Source organism: Esox lucius, chromosome 17 (assembly GCF_011004845.1).
Source record: "Esox lucius isolate fEsoLuc1 chromosome 17, fEsoLuc1.pri, whole genome shotgun sequence".
Lineage (NCBI taxonomy): Eukaryota > Metazoa > Chordata > Actinopteri > Esociformes > Esocidae > Esox > Esox lucius.
This window is the reverse complement of record NC_047585.1, coordinates 18824853-18846813: the sequence shown is the minus strand read 5'-3', so window position 1 is coordinate 18846813 and position 21961 is coordinate 18824853. Positions and strand designations below refer to the sequence as shown.

The window sequence follows — 21961 nt, the reverse complement described above, 5'->3', positions numbered from 1 at the left end:
GGGAAATCAGTGGAGCGCCCATCAACAGGGCCTGATAAAAAAAAACACCACAAAGGTTGAGGTCGATGCAGGGAGCTTTGAAAAAACTAAAATGAAACGTAGGCATCCGAGTTTGAATTTAAGTTGAAAGTCAAGTTGTGGAAGGGTTGCAAGAGGAATGGAAACCCTCCTCTTAATAGACCCCAGCCCTTACTGGGAATATGTTCCGCTGAGCTGCTTCTAGCCACAGAACTGGAGACGGAATTAAGAACTGGATGATATAAGAAATGAGAGTTGTGAACAAGCACCCAGCTGTTTTAAAGGGTACCGCTTCCCTCTGTTTTCTATCGCCACAAACCGATCAGCAAAACAACCCGACATGTCTCCGTGGACTCTGACTGTTCTCAATAGCCTTGGTTGACAACAACAACAAGGCCATAATGCTATCAAGCAGGAATAAAAACACCCTTAAAACAACTCTGGCAGTTTTTCTGTCTGAGTAGAGTGGTGCGCAGTTAAATTGGTTTTAAGGGTGTCATTATATCCTCGTCGTGATGGCAATGGAGCCCCAGGCGCTGGCAACGCACAAAATGTCCGCCTTCTTCATGTCAAACTAGCGTCAGATGCAGTGACACACCTACTACCGCTAACAGCCAATGACTCCTGCTGCGCGAACAGCATTACGCTCCTGACTGTTCTTCATTATTAAGCTTTAATAAATCTCCACACCGTACGGGAAACCACTGTACGTCAGGTAGAGAGGGAATGGTATGCTACTAACGCGACCGCCGGAACATGACTGGCTGACTTTCGAACGCATGAAGCTACACGGCACAGCTGTGCAGACAGACGTATGGTGTACTGTGAGTGTGATGCACTTGATTAGATCGCATTACCATAACATTAGGAGAGGGAGATTATGCAGTCGGCGAATGCGGCCTAATAAGTTGTGGCAAGTACCATTGTCTTTTTGTTTTTCACATAATGACGAACATCACACTTTCATATTCATACCCACGTTCTGAAATGAATAAAACATTCGTTTTTTTTTTTTTTTTTTTTTAAATTGGAAGCAATATAACTGCTTGGTTTACACCCCCGCAAGCAATTTTACTTAATTAGTGTGCTTATGTTTTCTCTCCATCTCCCGTTAAGAGATGCACATTCTTTCCTGTGTCTGTCATACACAAAGAATTACTGAACGGCTCCGAGTGGAGTTTTCTGTGTGGGAAGAGACGAAAAGGAATTGACAAACAAAGCAACACAGAACCTGCTTAATACTGCATAACTTGTATGTTATAGGGAAATGTAGGGGTTGTCTGCTGTTAGTAAAGCTGTGTGAGTAAAGCTGTGTGAGTGTGTGTTTGTATGTGGAAAATCCATAGCAGGGTTACAGTAGAACAGATACATGACTAACACATCATATCTTCTTCCCTAGTCATGTGGTCTCATGTCCTCTTTTCCACCTTAACCAACATTACTCCATCACACAGGTCTGTCCTGCTCCATCTTAACCACCATTCCTCCATCACACAGGTCTGTCCTGCTCCATCTTAACCACTATCCCTCCAGGACAGTATGGTGTGCGGAGCTCTGAGTGTTCCCCTGTGAGAGGGGAGTGAGACAGGACAGAGCGGTCTGAGGCGAGGCATTGTTCCGTGGGCCAGTGTCTGACAGCTGGGGCCTCTTATCAGAGCATCTGGCTTCTACCAGCCTGGCCCTCAGTGATGATGCGCCACCAGAGGAGCCAGTGTGTGACACGTACACACTCCGCTCTCCACAGACGGATGGACACACAAACACACAGAACAGAGATTGAAACCAACCAAAGGAGAGACTTACTACTCCTCCCTTCTGATGCACACTCGTACCCACACACAAACAGACACACACACTAAAGTGGGCCAGAAGAAGACAGGCTAGCTCCAGTGAGGATATGTATGGGACTTGGGCCAGATGCCTGCAGACAAACCAGAGCCACCAGAGAGGCTCCTGGCAGGGAGAGGAGGGAGGGAGGGCTGCTCCCATCACCAAACAGCACGCCTTTGATCCTTCTCACCCTCCCTCCCTCCCTCTCCCTCCATATGTCCCCCCTCCCTGTACAGCTGGAGCTCCCCCTTCCCTTTGTCCCCTTTCTTCTCCGTATTTTTGGACCTCCTATTTGTCTATGCCAGCTGTTTATCTGTTCGCATGTGTCTCTGTCCCTCTCCACTGTCCGGCTCTCTAACCTCCTGTCAGACAGCTGTGACCTCCTGTTCTCTGAGATAGCATCGGACACATGGCCTGCATCTAGAGCAATGCTGGGGAACTGCCCTGCTGAATGTCCATCAGCCGATGTTATCTGGTCACGAAGACGGACGTGTTGCCCTACAGTAGCGGTCACTCCTTGGCTTGAGAGACGACTCACCGTCCTGGCAGTCAGCTCCGGTGGATTGTCGTTGATGTCGGTCACTGAGATAAGGGCGGTGGCTGTGTTGGACAGGCCGAAGTTCAGGTTGCCCTCCATGTCCGTGGCCTGGACGATGATGGTGTACTGGGACACTTTCTGGAAAGACACGTTTAGGTTAGTTCCATCTCAGTGACAGCAAAGGTAGCTCTGAAAACATGGGCTAACTGACAAACAAACTAATTAATTACTGAAAGATTGACAAAATACTTTTACAATTCAATTCCTAATTTGGCAAAAAAAACAATCTGAGAAACAACTAAAATGAACTGTAAATGCTTTCTACAAGTAGAGTCACACGGTTGATATAGTCGTAGTGTCAAGTGAAGACTTGAGCGTAAGTGAAAGGATCATCCATTATGGCTGAAAAGTCCCTACATTCAGTTCTCTGAGCAGCTCGGATCATCACTCATAGTAATGGAGGTGATGGCATTCCAAGAAGAAACGTTACTCATGTACTGTAGATATTACAAAGACTGAATAGATGTTATTTAGTTCCAGTTCGATAGAGAGAATATCTACAGGCAGTTCTGTGGCATGTATGACCCGACGGAACATCCATTGATGTAAAACATGCATACTCATGTAGGCAGTAAAGACTCAAGAAGCAGTAAAGACAGTTCTCTTTTTATCTGTCCCTCTTACACTTCCATGTGTGCCCATACACACCCACACATGCATACGCTACTGTCCATGGTGCTTAAAGTTCAGTCTGTTAGTGCAGTGTGTCGCCACCTCCTTCTCTCTCCAAAAATACGATAGAATATTGACATGTAAAGGAAGCTTCCGTAAAGTTTACATCTACAGTGGTCAGACCAATGGCAATGAGGCAACCGTGACAATAATAACAGTATCTCTCTCTTGTTCCTGTCGTTCCCTTGGTGTCTCTCTGTAAGCCTCTCAGAGCCACCGGTCCTCTGTGCTCTCATTAATCCATCTGGCTAAACCGCCCATTGTGCTGGTGTGGAGACTGGACGTCAAGGACAGGTCAGTCAGCATGGAGTGAAGAGAAAAACCTCTCCGCAGCCTGATGCTGTGGTCGGCTGAATGGACCTCTTTCTTCAAGCCTCGCACCATTTAGTTGATCAGCCACGCAATCTGCTACAACTGAGCCCGGTTCTGCACTGTTGACCCTGAGAGCGCGACCTTTAACAGTTTTGGGGTCAGTATCTGAATTGAAGACTCAGTGATGGAGGAGCCCATGGGGCTGACCAATGAACCCTGACAGAGAAAGATCAATTCTCCTTCTCCATTTTTCTCCCTCTGCGTGCTCCAGGAACAGTGTGTTTAATAGTCATGGCAGTTGATCCGGTGGGGCCTTTTAAAGCACCTAAACTCACCCGGGGTCATTTAAAGTCCTGCAGAGTCATTAGGACTCACTCTACATGTTCATCTGAACCAGACCAGCTCCATTAAATGTAAATGCAGAATGGGCCCTTTATTAGTTCTAATAAAATACCGAACCTAATCAAAAAGTGCTGCAGCCAAACGTCATCTCTCCAGCCTGCAATTCAGCCAGAGCAGGTTGTAGTAGTTCTAGATAGCTGCTGTCCTGTGGCTAGCCTGACTCTAGGCAGTAGATGTGCACCATGTTCGACCAGGCATGGACAGGTGAGGTGAGCCCAACAGCAGGTGGCACTCTGACACAGTAAGGGCAATGGGATGTGAAACCTGTTAATTTCAGCAATCCAACCCAACCCAATTTTTCTGGGGACTATAATAGCGATTCCTATCGACGATTCTATTACTACCGACACTTCAACCCTAATCCAGAACCTAATCCTAAACGTAACCCCAATCCTTATCCAAAGCTAACCTTTGACACCTAAACCTAAACTCAACCCTAAAAAAGCAGTCTGCCTTGACACTTGGTCAAGTATGATTTGTTTTACAGAACATTGATCCCCAAATGTGATGGCACACACACACAAACCCACAAACACCACACGCTGGTATCACTGTATTTGTGACGATTCTGAAGTACACACACCTATGCCCTGTCCTTTCCTCTCCCCCACCGTCAGTGTGACTGCCCTAACAAGCCAGTAAAGAGTTTACTAATGGCTCCCATAGATCTGCTGAACACAAGTCTCTCTGTTGGATTACCGAGTCCACCACAAAAAGGAAATAAGCCTTCTCACCAAGCAGAACAACAGCCATGCTTTTTCCCACAGGCCTAAGCTCTTGCACTTTAATGGGACAGGTTGAAAGGCATCTAGGGCCATAAGAACACCGTTGCACTCTGAGGTAAAATGAGATCCTTTTCACAGGAACGGAATGAGGCAGGCAGTATATAACCTGGGAGTCTGCAGAAAGAGCAAACGGCTTCAGGCTATTAGAAGTCAATGGCTAGTACTCCACTGTTAAACTAAAATGGGAACATTAAAAGCTGTAATGGTTGTCTACTGGTCACTGTTTGGAGCTTGAGAGGAAGACTTGGTTTTCAGCTCTTTGGTAAAAGATCCAAATAGGGAAATAAGTTAACTGTCAGGAAAATGAAATACAACCGTTCTACTAGGAAAACATTGAAGAAGCATTTCACCCTGGGGGATCCTTTGTTAGTTTGTATCATATTTAAGAGATTTCCGGGTCAGTGAGATTTGTTTCACCCACACAGTCATGTAAAAACACACAAATAGGCAGTGATTGATATACAGATCCTGGTTTGGTCTGGCCATAACCACATGGGTGTGTGGTAACACATCATGCCCAGATCAGAAGACCCTCAGAAGCCCTCAGAAGAAAGATTATTGATGTCCATGAGTCTCAGAGGGATTACAAACCTATTTCCAAGCAATTTGAATTTGAAGTACAACATTCCACTGTCCAAAAGATGCTTATAGATGTCTCATAGAACCCCAGGGTAACATTAAGGGATCTACAGGCCTCCCTTGCCACAATTAATGTTGGTGTGCATGAGTCAACTGTCAGAAAGAGACTGCCCATACAGAAATGTAATAAATGGCTATATATGTATGTAACTTATATGTCTTATTAGAGCATATTTGTTGTAAACATACAGGGAGGGAAACAAATTATTTGATCCCTGCTGATTTCTTACGTTTGTCCACTGAAAAAGAAATGATCAGTCTCTAATTTTAATGGTAGGTTTATTTGAACAGTGACAGAAAGACTAACAACAAAAAAATTCAGAAAACCATGTCAAAAATGTTATAAATTGATTTGCATTTTAATGAGTGAAATAAGTATTTGACCCCTCTACAAAACAATGCTCCATGCCACACAGCCAGGTCAATTAAGGTGTGGAAGGAGGACCACCAGATCAAGACCCTGTCATGGCCAGCCCAATCTCCAGACCTGAACCCCATTGAAAACCTCTGTAATTTGACCAAGAGCCGAGCTACTTTAATTTTTGTGCCAGGATTGGCATAAAGTCACCCAACAGCAATGTGACAGATTGGTGGAGATCATGCCAAGACGCATGAAAGCTGTGATAAAAAATCAGGGTTATTCCACCAAATATTCATTTCTAAGGTCTTCCTCAGTTAAACATTAGTATTTTGTTGTTGAAAAATGAATATGAATTCGTTTTCTTTGCATTATTTGAGGTCTGAAAACAATGCATATTTTTGTGGTTATTTTAACCAGTTGTTGTTTTCTACAAATAAATACTCTAAATGACAATATTTTTATTTGGTATTTGGGTGTAATGTTGTCAGTAGTTTATAGAATAAAACAAAAATGTTAATTTTACTCAAATACATTCCTATGAATAGTAATACCATTGAAATTGATAATTTTGCAGTGGTCTCTTTTTTTTCCAGAGCTGTGTATGATAATGAATTTTTAAATATATGTTAAGGGTATTATGTTTAGAGAACAAAAGACCATCTGTTTATCTGTACACAGGAAGCCCCAACAGTAAATAAGCAATGTGCTTTACAGTACTGGGATGTGTATTGCAGGTTGGGATGTCTATAAAGCTGAGATACGACCGGAAGTTTGTAAGACATTTTGTATGAACACCGAGTCTGTAACATCATGAACAATAGACTATCATGCTGCAATAAATAACTGAATTACTCTCTCCCTTGACCGGGTACACGATCATTATTTCAACCACTATACGAAACAGCTGATTTCCGTATGGGTGCAAACTTGGCCTATGTTTGAGATCAGGAAGGAAGCCAATGTTCTCAAAAAAATAAGACTGATGTTACCAGACAACACCTGGGTAAACACCAAAACTTTAAACAGCCCAAAGAAATGCAAATTTAGACGCTTTGCTGTTATTCTGTCTACTGAACATTGAGTAGAACAAACAGTGGCGTCCTTTTTTTGGATGCCACTGTGTGTTCTAATGAATGTTTCGATTTTTTGGAAAGTTAAGAAGACAATTTTCTCAAAAGGAAATTATCAACTGGAAAAAGTTCTACGAGTAAACAAATGTTAATGTTGGTGTTTTTGCCACTTGTTAAGGTAGCTGTGAAAAGGAAATTATCACTGGAAAAAGTTATTTCCAGTAGGAAATGTGTGTTTATGTTATTGTTCGTTAGCATGATAAACGTGTCCATACTCTGTTATAATTACATAGTGGGTACATCTGTGCTTTATCCAAAGAAACAGTTTTTTTGTGCTTGCTTGTAATTAGTACAACCAGGCACAAAACAACAGCAAAATAATGGCATGATGAACGTTTCAAAAAGAACCTTTTTTTTTGAAAGTTTTCATTTCGGTTTAAATATAACTTCTTGCATTTTAATAGATCAACATTTTGTTTGGGTGGCAGTTCTACGCCTTCCGGGAATGCTGGACCTTGCAGTATTTTATGAACAGACTAATACAGAGGAAGTTGATACATCCGGAAGCTGCTCATTGTAGATTGGGTCGAGATGTTGTGTTTATATGATACCAATGTATCATTGCCAACATTAGTAATTAGTACATTAATTAGGTGAGCTTTGGGAATATGCCCTTTCAACAGAAAATTCACTAAATCTGAGCTGAGTGTGTGTGTTTGTGCATTAGACAGTGGCAGAATGTAAATGTGAGGAAGAGAAAGAGAGCGTGATTGAGCACTGAACTAGTGCATTGTGTATTTGTTCTGTGGTTTGTGTTCCGGCCTGTCAGTCTGCTACTGACCACAGTGATTACCCTGTCACTTACAATCTCCCTCAAACAGCCACTGACTCACATTTAACCCAGAGACACTCCCTCCACCCCAGTGACTGCAGCTCTCAGAGCAAGATTGAGCACAAGAGCACCTGCTAAATATTCAGGTTGCCGTTTATCTTTTTGTCAGGAATCTTCTTCTGGAGAAAGATATCCAGCCCCAAGGCATAAATTATGTTATTGCCTCACTTGCATTTCAGATTTGACCAGGGTTAGTGCTTGTACCTACTCTAAACTTTAACCCTAACATTTATAGGCTTGGGCCTATAACATACCTTAGTCTCTCAGGATATTTAGAGGATATTTAGATATTGTTTTTTTAAATACTGTCTTTACTATTTTCAGTATACTGGGTATTCGTCTATTTTATTTTTTACATTTTAATATTTGTAGCTGGTTTTTAATTGAATATCATTGAACTTGTGAAACTAGTTAGAAAATAAAGCAGAATGCTTTTCATTTGATCTGTCTATTTTCCCACAATGAACCCAATTATTTAGTTACCCAGAATAGCTAGGCCTGGTCACGTGACTCGCGTATTTGAAAATCAGGATAGAATGGATCTAGTTAGTCATTTGGTTTGACTTTGTAGTTAACGAAGTGGCTGAATTAATAAGGAGTCATGGTATTAGCTTTCTGATAAAAAAAAGGAGTACAAATCTAATTTTGAATCATGTTCTCAGTACGGCTTTCTTCCTCCATTTACCATGATATAGAACAGTTCCTACATCTCCCTCACTGTCTCCCTGCTTGTGGACTTGGGTTGCAAATAGCTACAGGAACGCTACACACAGTGACAGAGCTACAGAGTGCTACACATTGCTACAAACAGTTACACAATGCTAGACACAGCTACAGAAAACTACACATCACTATACAACGCTACAAACAGCTACAGACAGCTACTGAATACTACAGACCACTACAGACAGCTACAGAACACTACACATTGCTAGAGCCCGCTACAGAACAGTACACACCGCTACAGACCATAGTACATTTGTTACACTATATTGACGGTACAGTTTGTTTTAGGCGATTTAACTAACTACTTCACTGACATTGACTTTGCTTTTTACTGTGTAGATATGTTTTCTAGCTACACAGCCACGGAGGTAAGCACGAATCTTGTCAACCAGGGCCTGTCTAGAGAGACATTTGCTTTGCATTTTCTTCACTCTAAAAAGAAAAGTGTCTTGGAGGATCCTGTCAGAATTCGTCAATGGAACGCAGTGGGAACACTTATTTAAGGGAGAAATGTAAAGGCACATTTCAAACAACTGATTTTAATGGTTCCTCATAGATCCTTTTGATGAAGAACCCCCTCAACGGTCAAATGCAAAGAGTTCTTCAGAAAACCGCTAGGGTTTCCCCCAAAAGATCATTCAGGAATACTTGAATCAACAGGTTTCAATACCAAATGTCTCATGCTGCTTGTTAACTCATCATAACATAACAAAAATATCACGGCATATATTGTTCTCTCATGTTTGGCTTATTTCAGAACGTATATTGTCAGAATGAGTGGTTATGAGTGAATTGCCCCTTTAATCTCCTTGAAAAAACAGCTACTGGACACAGAAACCCTAAGCATCCAGAGTACCCTGCCTGGCATTCCTTTCCCCATGGGGACAATCTCAAACACAGTGTCCAATCACTGCCCTAACCAGACAGAGCAGAGCTGACACTGTCCAACCTGGACATGAGTCAGCAGCTCCGCCCAGCATCATGCCCTGCACTGTGCACAGCCAGGCCTGAGAGGCTGCGGTGGTCTAGGGGAATGAAAAGCAATGGCCGCGTCACTCCTGCCAGGCCCAGAGATCACTGAGACAGCCCAGGCCACTCGACCCCAGGACAGCTCTCTGACACACAGCAGGCTGCAGTTTATTTTACATTACAACTACACACAGCTACACACCACTACAGATAGCCACACACATTACAGAATCCTACAAAATGCTACACACAGCTATGGACAGTCACAGAGTGGTAGACACAGCTACAGAACGCTACAAAATGCTGGACACATCGGCCACACAAAGCTACTCACCTCTACACACAGCAACAGACAGCTACACAAAGCAACACACTGCCACAGACAGCTACACATCACTGCAGACATATACACAATGCTACACATTGCTGCAGACAGCTACAGACTGCTACACACCGATAAAAACAGATACACACCACTACAGACAACTACACAACACTACACACCGCTACAGGCAGCTAAACACGGCTATAAAGAAGCTACACACCACTACAGAACACTACAGAACAGGCTACACACTGCACTGGAACACTACAGAACAGGCTACACACTGGAACCCTACAGAACAGGCTACACACTGCACCGGAACACTACAGAACAGGCTACACACTGGAACACTACAGAACAGGCTACACACTGCACCGGAACACTACAGAACAGGCTACACACTGCACCGGAACACTACAGAACAGGCCGCACACTGCACCGGAACACTACAGAACAGGCTACACACTGCACCGGAACACTACAGAACAGGCTACACACTGCACCGGAACACTACAGAACAGGCTGCACACTGCACCGGAACACTACAGAACAGGCTACACACTGCACCGGAACACTACAGAACAGGCTACACACTGCACCGGAACACTACAGAACAGGCTGCACACTGCACCGGAACACTACAGAACAGGCTACACACTGCACCGGAACACTACAGAACAGGCTACACACTGCACCGGAACACTACAGAACAGGCTACACACTGCACCGGAACATAATATCACCAGAGGCAGAGCAATCACAAGAGGCTATGTAGAGTAGCTCTATTTCTCAAGCAGAGGAAAAGGGACCCAGACACAGCTTATCCTGCTTGTTAGTCCCTCTGCTGAAATGCGAGGCGGCACAAGGCCATGGGAGAGGTGAGGTCAAGGTGTAGGGAGTGGGAGGGTAATTGGCATTCAGAAATAATCATGGCCGGGTGACAATGAGGCGCCCTTCCGGTTCCCCTCCTCTCCTCTATGGTGAAGAGGCTCGCTCACCCCTTAATTAACACATGAATATTCCAATTAGACACCAGTGCTACTGATGAAGAGGATTAGCTGCTACAGCGCTCAATGTGTGTGTGTGTGTGTCCGTGTGTTGGCATGCTGGGATGTGCCTCCTTACATGTGTTGATATTTGAGTGTGTCCGTGGATGAACCACCAGGTGTGTCCCACTTTTAGGAAGACGGGAGGACCAGGCTGATGCTGTGTCTGGACTAATGAGGCTGGCTGCCTTCAGTTCAACTGTGTTGGAGACCAGAGAACAGAGACCACGCCTTCATGAACATTTATTCCAGTGTCAGAATGATACAGTTCAACGTGTTCATGTAATGTACACTTCAATGAGTGGAGAGCATGGACACAGAACTCGCACTGGGTTTATATTCTTGAATATTCACCAGAAATCAGATATTAGCCAAGAATCCTGGGAGCCAGCAGTCTTTTGTTTTTCATATAGGTCACATCAGTATGGTTTCTAAAGTATGGAGATCTAATGGAAAACCACAGAATATAAACTATATGTGACAGTGACAGACTTGTGTTGCCAGAGTTGAAAGGTTTAGACAAGCTTTTGTGCTTTTATGCCCATATGAAAATCTTCTGACTAAGCGACGATCAAATAATATCATAATGATACGGCATGTTATTTTGTGCTTTATGAAACTATATAGTGCAGCATCAAATGTTTAGTGTTGCCTTGAAAAAGAGTGTCAGGAGAATGGGTCTCGTCGCAATGAATGAAAGCAGCTAAATTCCCGCTGTTGCGTTACTTCCTCCTGCAGCTTCGAGCTGAAAAGATATGCTGGGTTCTATTTTCTGCTGCTGACGCTGGGCTCAGAGCCACAGAAACCTATTGTCATCGGGGGGAAACATGAAGTAAATGGGTAAAACGTAGGCAAAGTGTTTTATGAATGTTTTCATGCGATTTAATTAACAGCGTGCACTGAAGAATGATAATGTTTTCTTATGTTTTGGTAAGCCCCAATCATCTGTCACTGTAGGCTATATTTTTTCTTTGTTAACTTAATGTGAAAAGTCAAAGCATGTTGGTCTCTCACCATATATTTGCTGTATAGCATTTATATAAAAAATTATTTAAGCAGGTTAATATTTGTATTCACCTTTACTCATGCAGATCGGTTTAACTGAGGGGAAAAAGGAATAATAACACATTCAATACTTTTTTCTTCTAAAGAAGAGAAAATTCATATTCAGTGTATACTGGATACACACAACTTGTTACATTATTAAAATCCAGTTGGTAATGTCATGATAATGTAAAAATAAATCTCAAACAATGTATAGCCCAGCTATGTGCAGTTATGTCATTTTCACACAAGGGCCACACTGGGATTTTCCAATTTTAGCAAAGAGCTGCACAGCTTTTTCCCCTGTACGTCTTCCATGTCAAAAGCAAGTTGCAGGATAACAACATGTCAATAGGTCATTTTGGACACTCTCAAAAAGTTGGGATGCTGCATAAAATGTGAATAAAAACAGAATGCAATGATGTGCAAATAATTTATCCATATATTTAATTGAAAATAGTACAAAGAAAACATATCAAATGTTGAAACTGTGAAAGGTTATTGTTTTTGGAAAAATACATGTCAATTTTAGAACTTTTTTGGAAATGGAGTTCAAATCAGTCTATCAAATGTATTTATAAAGCCCTTTTTACATCAGCAGCTGTCACAAAGTGCTTTTACAAAATACCTGGCCTTAAACCCCAAGGAGCAAACAACAGTAGTGTTGAATTTCAGTGGCTAGGAAAAACTCCCTAAGAAGGCCAAAATTTAGGAAGAAACCTAGAGAGGACCCAGGCTCAGAGGGGTGACCAGTCCTCTTCTGGCTGTGCCGGGTGAACATATTAAAAGTACAAATTGTAATAATTAATAAATGCATGTGGTCCAGAATCTATTTAAACTTAGTCCAGGTCGGAAGCGAGTTGTATGTGTGGCCTGTATGAGAGCTCGGTACCCAAACGTTCCTGTGCTTGTTAGACATGGCAAACTTCATGTATAGTGTGATTAGATGTCATAGTCTGTTCTTATGGGGCAAGTTCATCATGTCACAGCTCCATATTTGAGACAGGCCTTCACCTGGAGCATGCTCTCTGTCTCTGATCTGGCTAAGCAGAGGACCATTTAATATTTTCTTACAAAATCTTAAATGCCTTTATTCTGTGTGGTCTTTAATATTCCTGCATTTACTTCATTGATGGGGTCAGACCCTGTCATCACCCATTCCAAATGTCTTCACCAGTCTTGTTTTGGTAGGCAATTATATTTTCTTTGAGCATTCCCCTAACTAACAAGGTTTCTATCTGCTAGCAGGCTTCACTCGGGGTGCACAGTCATCACATGCATGCTGGTGAAAAACAAGCGAAATGATCCGAAATTCACCGTGACTGAAGTGACTCTGACTAGACCAGACACCGTGATTCGGCACACCAAGCAATACCGCGCTGGGTCACACGGGGTCACAGTAACACGGAAGGCGGGACCAATATGTGCCAGAGTGGGCAGGAGTGGGACATGACGGCAATGGGTGGGGAGTGACCTCTCTGCGACCTCACTCATTAGAGATCTACGAAGGTTCGGGGAAGGCGGAGCATACACCTGGAGTGATGAGGTGGGGGGGGGGGGCAGAGGATGAATCAGGTGAAATCTATTCCCATGACCCCATTCTATAGCCATTAGCAGCGCGGTTTGCAAAGTCTGGGTCAATTCCATTTCAACCCCTGTCCACTGAATTGGACATGAAAAGTCTCAACCCATGAATAATACAATTCAGTTCCTGAATAGACTTGAATATAGATAGGAATTAAGCCCAGTCCTGTCTGACTTTTGCTCATGCGGTTTAAGGTGCAGAGAGGGAGTGAGTCCTGAGTTTCTGTAGCCAGTATTAAAGGCAGAAATGACTAGAAGTAATACAGTGAAGTTGTAAGGTTTGTTATGTCACTCCTGACCCAAGGAGATACAGTGCACAGGAGCATGTCCGCATACTGTAACCACGGGGATGTGCTGGAACAGGCTGACAAGGACCCAATCCAACAAGACGTCCATACCCTCTCCTCCCCCGGCGCTTCCCAGCCGACAGCGCGTGACCTTGTTGTGCTACTGACCTCCCTGTCCAGGCCGGCCGCCACGGTGACGATCTCCCCCGTTTCACTGTTAATGGTGAACATGTTGGGGATGGGCATGTGGGGCGTCTGGGACAGGATCCGGTAGCGCACCATCCCGTTGGCCGTGGTGTCGTCATCCGAGTCGTTGGCCGTCACCCGCATCACCGACGTGCCTGCCAACAGGGAGGACAGCCGGAAGGCGACAGTTAGAGACGGTGACTCGTGAAGCACCGCAGAAAGAAACACCTCGTACTGGCACAGGCACAGGGCACAGAGTTGTCATACCAACTCTTAATTTCCCCCCGTCATCACGTACACAACACACACAACACACACAACATACAGAGAGGGAGGGCTCCTGGAGGAAATAAGTCGACAACACAAACTGTGTGAAAAAGCCCCCCACTCATTCCATTCCTATGCGTAGCTGGCTGGCTGGCAGGGTGAAGCGCCCTCCTACAGAGTCCATTTAGTAATGAGCAGCACTGGCTCTTCTGTCATCTCCACCATCCATTATTTCAGCCTTCAGCGCCACGGCTGCTGCCCTTAATGCTCTGATGCTCTCTGCCTATTTGTCTTTGAAACACGGGTAAACACGGCCATTTAAGGCTGACAGTGGGGGTGGCGTGTGTCTGACTACGTGCGTAGCGTTGGAGGGCATGTGGGTGGAGTGGATGAGGGGGTGGAGGGTGGGTGTGGCGTTTGTCTGACTACGAGTGTACCGGAGGAGGGGATGATGGGGGGGTGGGGTGGCGTGTGTCTGACTATGTGTGTGTAGCGGAGAAGGGGATGATGGGGGGGTGGGGTGGCGTGTGTCTGACTACGAGTGTACCGGAGGAGGGGATGATGGGGGGGGTGGGGTGGCGTGTGTCTGACTACGTGTGTGTAGCGGAGAAGGGGATGATGGGGGGGTGGGGTGGCGTGTGTCTGACTATGTGTGTGTAGCGGAGAAGGGGATGATGGGGGGGTGGGGTGGCGTGTGTCTGACTACGTGTGTGTAGCGGAGAAGGGGATGATGGGGGGGTGGTGTGGCGTGTGTCTGACTACGAGTGTACCGGAGGAGGGGATGATGGGGGGGTGGGGTGGCGTGTGTCTGACTACGTGTGTGTAGCGGAGAAGGGGATGATGGGGGGGTGGGGTGGCGTGTGTCTGACTACGTGTGTGTAGCGGAGAAGGGGATGATGGGGGGGTGGGGTGGCGTGTGTCTGACTACGTGTGTGTAGCGGAGGAGGGGATGATGGGGGGGTGGGGTGGGGTGGCGTGTGTCTGACTACGTGTGTGTAGCAGAGGAGGGGATGATGGGGGGGTGGGGTGGCGTGTGTCTGACTACGTGTGTGTAGCGGAGGAGGGGATGATGGGGGGTGGGGTGGCGTGTGTCTGACTACGTGTGTGTAGCGGAGGAGGGGATGATGGGGGGGTGGGGTGGCGTGTGTCTGACTACGTGTGTGTAGCGGAGGAGGGGATGATGGGGGGGTGGTGTGGCGTGTGTCTGACTACGTGTGTTTAGCGGAGGAGGAGATGATGGGGGGGTGGGGTGGCGTGTGTCTGACTACGTGTGTGTAGCGGAGGAGGGGATGATGGGGGGGTGGTGTGGCGTGTGTCTGACTACTTGAGTGTAGCGGAGGAGGGGATGATGGGGGGGTGGGGTGGCGTGTGTCTGACTACTTGAGTGTAGCGGAGGAGGGGATGATGGGGGGTGGGGTGGCGTGTGTGTGACTACGTGTGTGTAGCGGAGAAGGGGATGATGGGGGGGTGGGGTGACGTGTGTCTGACTACTTGAGTGTAGTGGAGGAGGGGATGATGGGGGGGTGGGGTGGCGTGTGTCTGACTACGTGTGTGTAGCGGAGGAGGGGATGATGGGGGGGTGGGGTGGGATGGGTGAAAGGGCCGTGTCCCCATCTTCCCCAGCAGAATTATTGATTTGTGAGAGCTTGTCAGCCCGGCTCACAAATGTGACCAGGCAATTAGGAGCACTCTGTGCAGGAGAAGGGAGAGATCACCTTGTTCCATTCCCCAGCTCAGGGTAAATGTCACTCTCCATCAGACGGCCATTTAAAGGCTGCTACTGCTGCTTCTGCTGCTGTATGAGGAGGAGGAGAGCTCAGCTCCTGTCAGCTTATGGGCACAGAGAAGCCAATGCAGAGAGAGGCGGGGAGCACACACACGCTAGAGTTGTTGTAACGGATAAGGAGTTACAAACCAAGAGGAGAGGAGACAGCGAGAGACATACAGACAAACAGAGGTAGAGGAAGAGAAAAGCAAAGAGAGAGAGAGAGAAAGGAGAGAGTGAGATAGAGAAAGAGAGAGGGCAGGAGAAAAAACAGGAAGGAGAACAATTGGAACTGATGTAAGGTCAGTTTTGCTATAGATCAGGTTCCCGAAAAAGGAGCAAGGACAGAAGTAGGACAGAATAGGATAGAAAGACACTGAATTTTAGACAAGCAGTAGAGGAGACACCTGGTGGGCCCTTACAACTACAGGTGTCAGTTCTATTGGCTTTCATAATTGGGCAGAGATGGCACCATCATTCCCGTGACAGCCTGCATCAACAGGATAATTGTAGCTGAGAATTCTATTTCAAACTTCATTAAGTTTCAAAGCAGGATGTGTCACTTTGCCCAAGGAAAGAAAAAAAGTGGAGAGAGGGAGATAGAAGGGAGTGAGAAGAAAAACAATTACCCTTATTCCAGAGCGGAGAGCATCAATATTTGAACAACCTTTCATTTCTAAGGGGGAAAAAAGTGATGTAGAGAATCATATGTCAACTCCGTCACCTTTAATTTCAATAAGAGGGATTCCTTAATAAGCTTAAATAGTTATCTTTGTCTAAGAGTGTGGCCATGCCTGAAAGGGTTAACCTCTGAGCCTGTTTAATTCCTCTTTAATTTGAAAACTAATTCCAAATCCTAATTGCTTTTTCCACCAAAACCACTGGAGCTGAACATTTCACTGGTGGCGGGCAAGGCAGACATGTTGGCCATTTGGTAACATGGGAGCGGGGGAGTGGAGGTCACTGCAGGGCTCAGTCCACTGACTCAACACTACTGAGCACGGGGATTAACACCTGCCTTCCAAACACACATGGAGACAGAGAGAGTGGTGGGGATGGGCCTTCCGGAAACAGACGGGGGTAGAAAGGGGAAGGTAGAGAGGACGAGAGGACAGACTGGAGAGGCAACTAAAGACAGAGCGAGAGAGACTGGGGCCAGCAGAGACGAAAGAAGTAGAGTACAAGAACAGGAGGGTCAGCTGGGGACAATAACAGGCGTGAAGCGAGCGAGTGAGCGGGAGAGAGAGAGAGAGAGAGAGAGAGAGAGAGGGAGAGGGAGAGGGAGAGGGGGAAAGTAGAGTACAAGAGGGATTTGGGGAGCCATGTAGCCATTGTAGAAGGAGAGGGTAGGGAAGGGCAGGAGAAGTATGAGGCAGAGGAGGTTAGAAGGAGAGGGATGTGGGAGTCACTCTGTCTGAGTGTCTGGGGAAAGGGAGATAAAGGGGACACAAAGCACTTTGGCTACACAGAGCCGACTCTAATGGCCCCACTGGCCCTCCCCGGGCTGTTAGCGCACCATGCCGCGGCTCCACCCAGCGCCATGGACCATACACCACCCTGCCAGGCCCGGGAGGGACCAATAAAAACCAGCCGCCAGAAAATTACCTCCAAATCTTGCTGCATTCACACCTCAATGCATGGCCAGTCAGAACATTTTAACGACAATGTCTCTTTACATTTCTTAGCAACTTCCTATGCTGAGGGATTATTACAGAAGTATAGACCTCAGGGAGAAGAACTAGATTCTATATCTCTGGCATGAATAGTCCCCAAGGTAGCAAAATGTGTTTACGAGATCCATGCCTGGGTATGGGTCTGTGTGTGTGTGTTTGTGTGTGAATCCAACAGAGCAGAGTTTGTAACCAAGCAGAGCACTCGCCACTTGCCAGTGATCACTGTCTCCATCTCTTCCTGCTGAACGCCCTCCCCAGTCTGAGACTACATCTATTCGGGGTAAACTCTCCCAGAGTGGGTATCCTGTGAACTATCATCCAGGCCAATGTGCTCTCCTGCCCACAGCTCAGAACAAGCAGTCGGTCACACACTCTGGGTCCATTACACTGATTGAAAAATCCCTGCGCTCCTCCAAGCTTCCATCTCTCCTCTCCTGTGTATGAAGCTGGGTCTAATTAGCCCCCCAGGCCAGGAGGCACTAGGAACTCTCTTAAATCTTTCTCTGACTGTTAGAAAACTCTTCAGGACAGAAAGAGGCCTCCCCTCGTGATGACAAATTGAGTGTGTGAGAAAGCACTCAGCTGGATTTTTTGATCTTCCCGTGTCATTTCGAAGTGTCTCTCTAAAAGGGCCATAAAAAAGAACTACTTCCTGTCTGTCTGCCACAGGGCCAAGAAGAAAATGAATTCAGCCCAACACGGAGGGGATGCATCAGTATGAGAGATGGTGGATGTACCAATATGGGATAGGATGAGAGATAGGATATAGGATGTGAAATAGGGAATAGAATGAAAAATGATGGTATAGAATTAGACAGAGTATAGCATGACAGAGATGGTATAGAATAATATAGTTTTGGTATAGACCAATAAGTTTATATGATGAGAGATGAGAGAGAGAGGGCATATAGAACCAGGGTGATGGTAGAGGATGAGAGATAGGATTTAGGATGGGGAATAGGATAAAGAATTACCTATCAATTCACTATAATCAACCAATCTCTTGTAATGCTCATGGGGTTTCCGGCAACCTCAGAGGATATCTGGATGATGACATTTGGATGGATACACCACTGATCAGATCACATTTGGATGGATACACCATTGATCAGATCACATTTGGATGGTTAGACCACTGATCAGATCACATTTGGATGGATACACCACTGATCAGATCACATTTGGATGGATACACCACTAATCAGATCACATTTGGATGGATACACCACTGATCAGATCACATTTGGATGGATACACCACTGATCAGATCACATTTGGATGGATACACCACTGATCAGATCACATTTGGATGGATACACCACTGATCAGATCACATTTGGATGGATACACCACTGATCAGATCACATTTGGATGGATACACCACTGATCAGATCACATTTGGATGGATACACCACTGATCAGATCACATTTGGATGGATACACCACTGATCAGATCACATTTGGATGGATACACCACTGATCAGATCACATTTGGATGGATACACCACTGATCAGATCACATTTGGATGGATACACCACTGATCAGATCACATTTGGATGGTTAGACCACTGATCAGATCACATTTGGATGGATACACCACTGATCAGATCACATTTGGATGGATACACCACTGATCAGATCACATTTGGATGGTTAGACCACTGATCAGATCACAATTGGATGGTTAGACCACTGATCAGATCACAATTGGATGGATACACCACTGATCAGATCAAATTTTTCCCCCAATCTGAATCCCAATAACAATTGGATTAGGTCAAACTGGATCACTCTTTCTCTGTGTGATGTAATAGCGTGATTACTGACATATATGATATAGTAGCTGAAAAAGTTCAACAAGCCAATGACTATGATGTTGCATTCCTACATTGCCATCATAGAGTCCATCCTGACCTGCTCCATCACCATCTGGTACACTGCAGCCACTGCCAAAGACAAGGGCAGGCTGCAACGCATCATCTGCTCTGCAGAGAGGGTGATTGGCTACAATCTGCCGTCTCTACACAAGCTACTCACCTCCAGGACATAAAGGCGAGCAGCAAAGATTGGGGCTGATCCCACTCACCCCAGAAATTTACTATTCAGTGCTCACCCGTCACAAGGTCTATCAGGACCAAAACCTCCCACCACAGGAACAGTTTCTTTCCTACAGCAGTAGGCCGCATGAACATGCCCCTGGAACCAAACTGACTATAGCCCACTCCCCACAACACTCAACTAGACAAATCTATTGCCCCTCCACACTTACATAAACAACACTTGACTGGCAAAATCTTGCACATTACATATACTTTTTTGTTATTTTCAGTAATTTATAAGAGCACATGTCATCCGCATTTATACATGCATGTCTACTATGTTTATGCTCAGTCCACTGTTCTTATTTGTTTTTACTTCCCTTTTGTATTGTATTGATTGTTGCACCAATGGCCAGAACAAATTCCTTGTTTCTTGTGAAACTTACTTGGCAATAAAACCCTTTCTGATTCTGAAGCTACTAGTTACATGCTTGTGTCTGTGTCTCCTGATGGCCGTAAGGCCATTGTGGTGGATGACAACTGTGTTATTTCAAAACCAGTTACACTGATGGATTGATTTTATACGCATTGCAGCTTCTGGCAACACTCTGCATGTCTGTCTCTTTCAATGTGTTTATACAGATAGAACATCAGAAGTATAAGCATAGGTCTCTATCAGAGCTGAAAACATCCCCCTTTCCTCTGAGAAGAGAAACATTCTGTCTGATGGAACGAAAATAATTAAGGGAAGACCATTTTCATTATCAGTCTAAAGAGAGCAGTTTAAGGTTTGAAAAATAAGTTGGATCAAAACTGTGCTGAACCACTTTGTGTCTTAAATGACCCAGAAAACCGTCCCACAGAACACATACCAGTGATGAAAAACGGACTCACTCTCATTTCCTTAAATAGCCAATTATGAAAACAGCTTAGCCACATAACTCCAACTGCAATTCAATTATTGAAGAATTAATAAAGAGAATAACACCTTATACAGTAAGTAAGAGCCCCAGTTAATCCTAACATATAATAGAGGGACATTGTGTTTCACAAATCAAACAAGCTAATGGCTATAAACTACTAGCTACAATACTAATGGCTATAAATTACAAGCTACGAATGGCTGGAAACTACAAGCTACTGATTTCTGTAAACTACAAGATACTGATGGCTGTAAACTACTAGATATTGATGGCTATAAACAACTAGCTACTGATGGCTGTATACTTCTTGTTACTAGTGGCTGTATACATCTAGCTACTAGTGGCTATAAACTACAAGCAACTAATGGCTGTAAACTACTAGCAACTGATGGCTGTAAACTACAAGCTACTGATTTCTGTAAACTACAAGATACTAATCGCTGTAAACTACTAGCTACTGATGGCCATAAACAGAGATGGGGACTCGAGTCTGAGACTCTGACTCGAGTTGCACTTAAGTCGCACAAACAGCTGACTTCAGACTTGACTTGCGACTCGACCCAAAAGACTTTAGACTCGAGCTTCGAGACTCGTCAAAAACCAGTTTTCATGCAATTATTGCTTTTTAAATCTAAATTAATTAATGTATTTCTATTTTCTTCTATTGGCGCATATACGCTGGGGAAGCGTATACTGTGCAATGTAACGCATGCGCTATGCCTATGTGCACGCACTCGCATATCAAAATATGCATTGACGAAGGCGAAAAATTCGTTACATTTAGCATATATCGTCACAGGTAACAAGCTAACCATCGCAAAGTGTTGTTGGGGTTATGAGATAGGGCTTTACAGCCAGTTAGTAACACAGACAAACATGTATTCTTTGGTGCAGATACCAACATTTTGAAAAATACAGTTAGGAAATTGAAAGTTCTTAATAATCTTTTTCCCAGATTGCATTGTAGTAGAACCCATAGAGTTATCCTACAACTGATTTTGATACTGTACTGTATGGATGGTAGCTACAGGACATGCTTTGAATTCATAAGATTTAACAATACAGTGTTAGGGACAGATCAGATGGCAAGAGAGACTTGAGACTTGACTTGGACTTCCAAAAAATGACTTTTGAACATTTCTGGCTATAAACTACTAGCTACTGATGGCTGTATACTTCTAGCTACTAATGGCTGTAAACTACTAGCTACTGATGGTTGTAAACTAAAAGCTACTGATTTCTGTAAACTACAAGACCCTAATTGCTGTAAACTACAAGCTACTGAGGGCTGTAAACTAAAAGCTACTGATAGCTGTTACATGAGACTATATGTATAATTCTGAATAATTAGCTAACAAGATTTGTGACCTGTGTTGTATTTTATTAACACAGTTGACAGTGTTGTAACCACAAAACACACATTGTTCTTCTGTATCCTAAATAACAACAGGTTTTTATAAGTACCAGTCAGTTGAAAAGACAGACTTTTGAAATCCATTTGGTTCTCTTCACTGATTAGCAGTTTGGTCCAGAAGAGACAACAGACC

At 44.6% G+C, this 21961-nt stretch overlaps 1 protein-coding gene across 2 annotated transcripts in view; it reads right to left on the bottom strand.

Annotated features, from left to right (window-relative positions):
- Positions 1-21961, bottom strand: part of cdh4 (cadherin 4, type 1, R-cadherin (retinal)) — a 208541-nt gene that overhangs the window by 11133 nt on the left and 175447 nt on the right. For both annotated transcript variants that reach the window (XM_010881866.3, XM_010881867.3), the window contains exons 7-8: positions 13729-13901; positions 2387-2524 (exon numbers count right to left, since the gene is read on the bottom strand). In XM_010881866.3, the coding sequence (XP_010880168.1) occupies positions 2387-2524; positions 13729-13901 (311 nt within the window). The remainder of the gene's footprint in view (positions 1-2386; positions 2525-13728; positions 13902-21961) is intronic.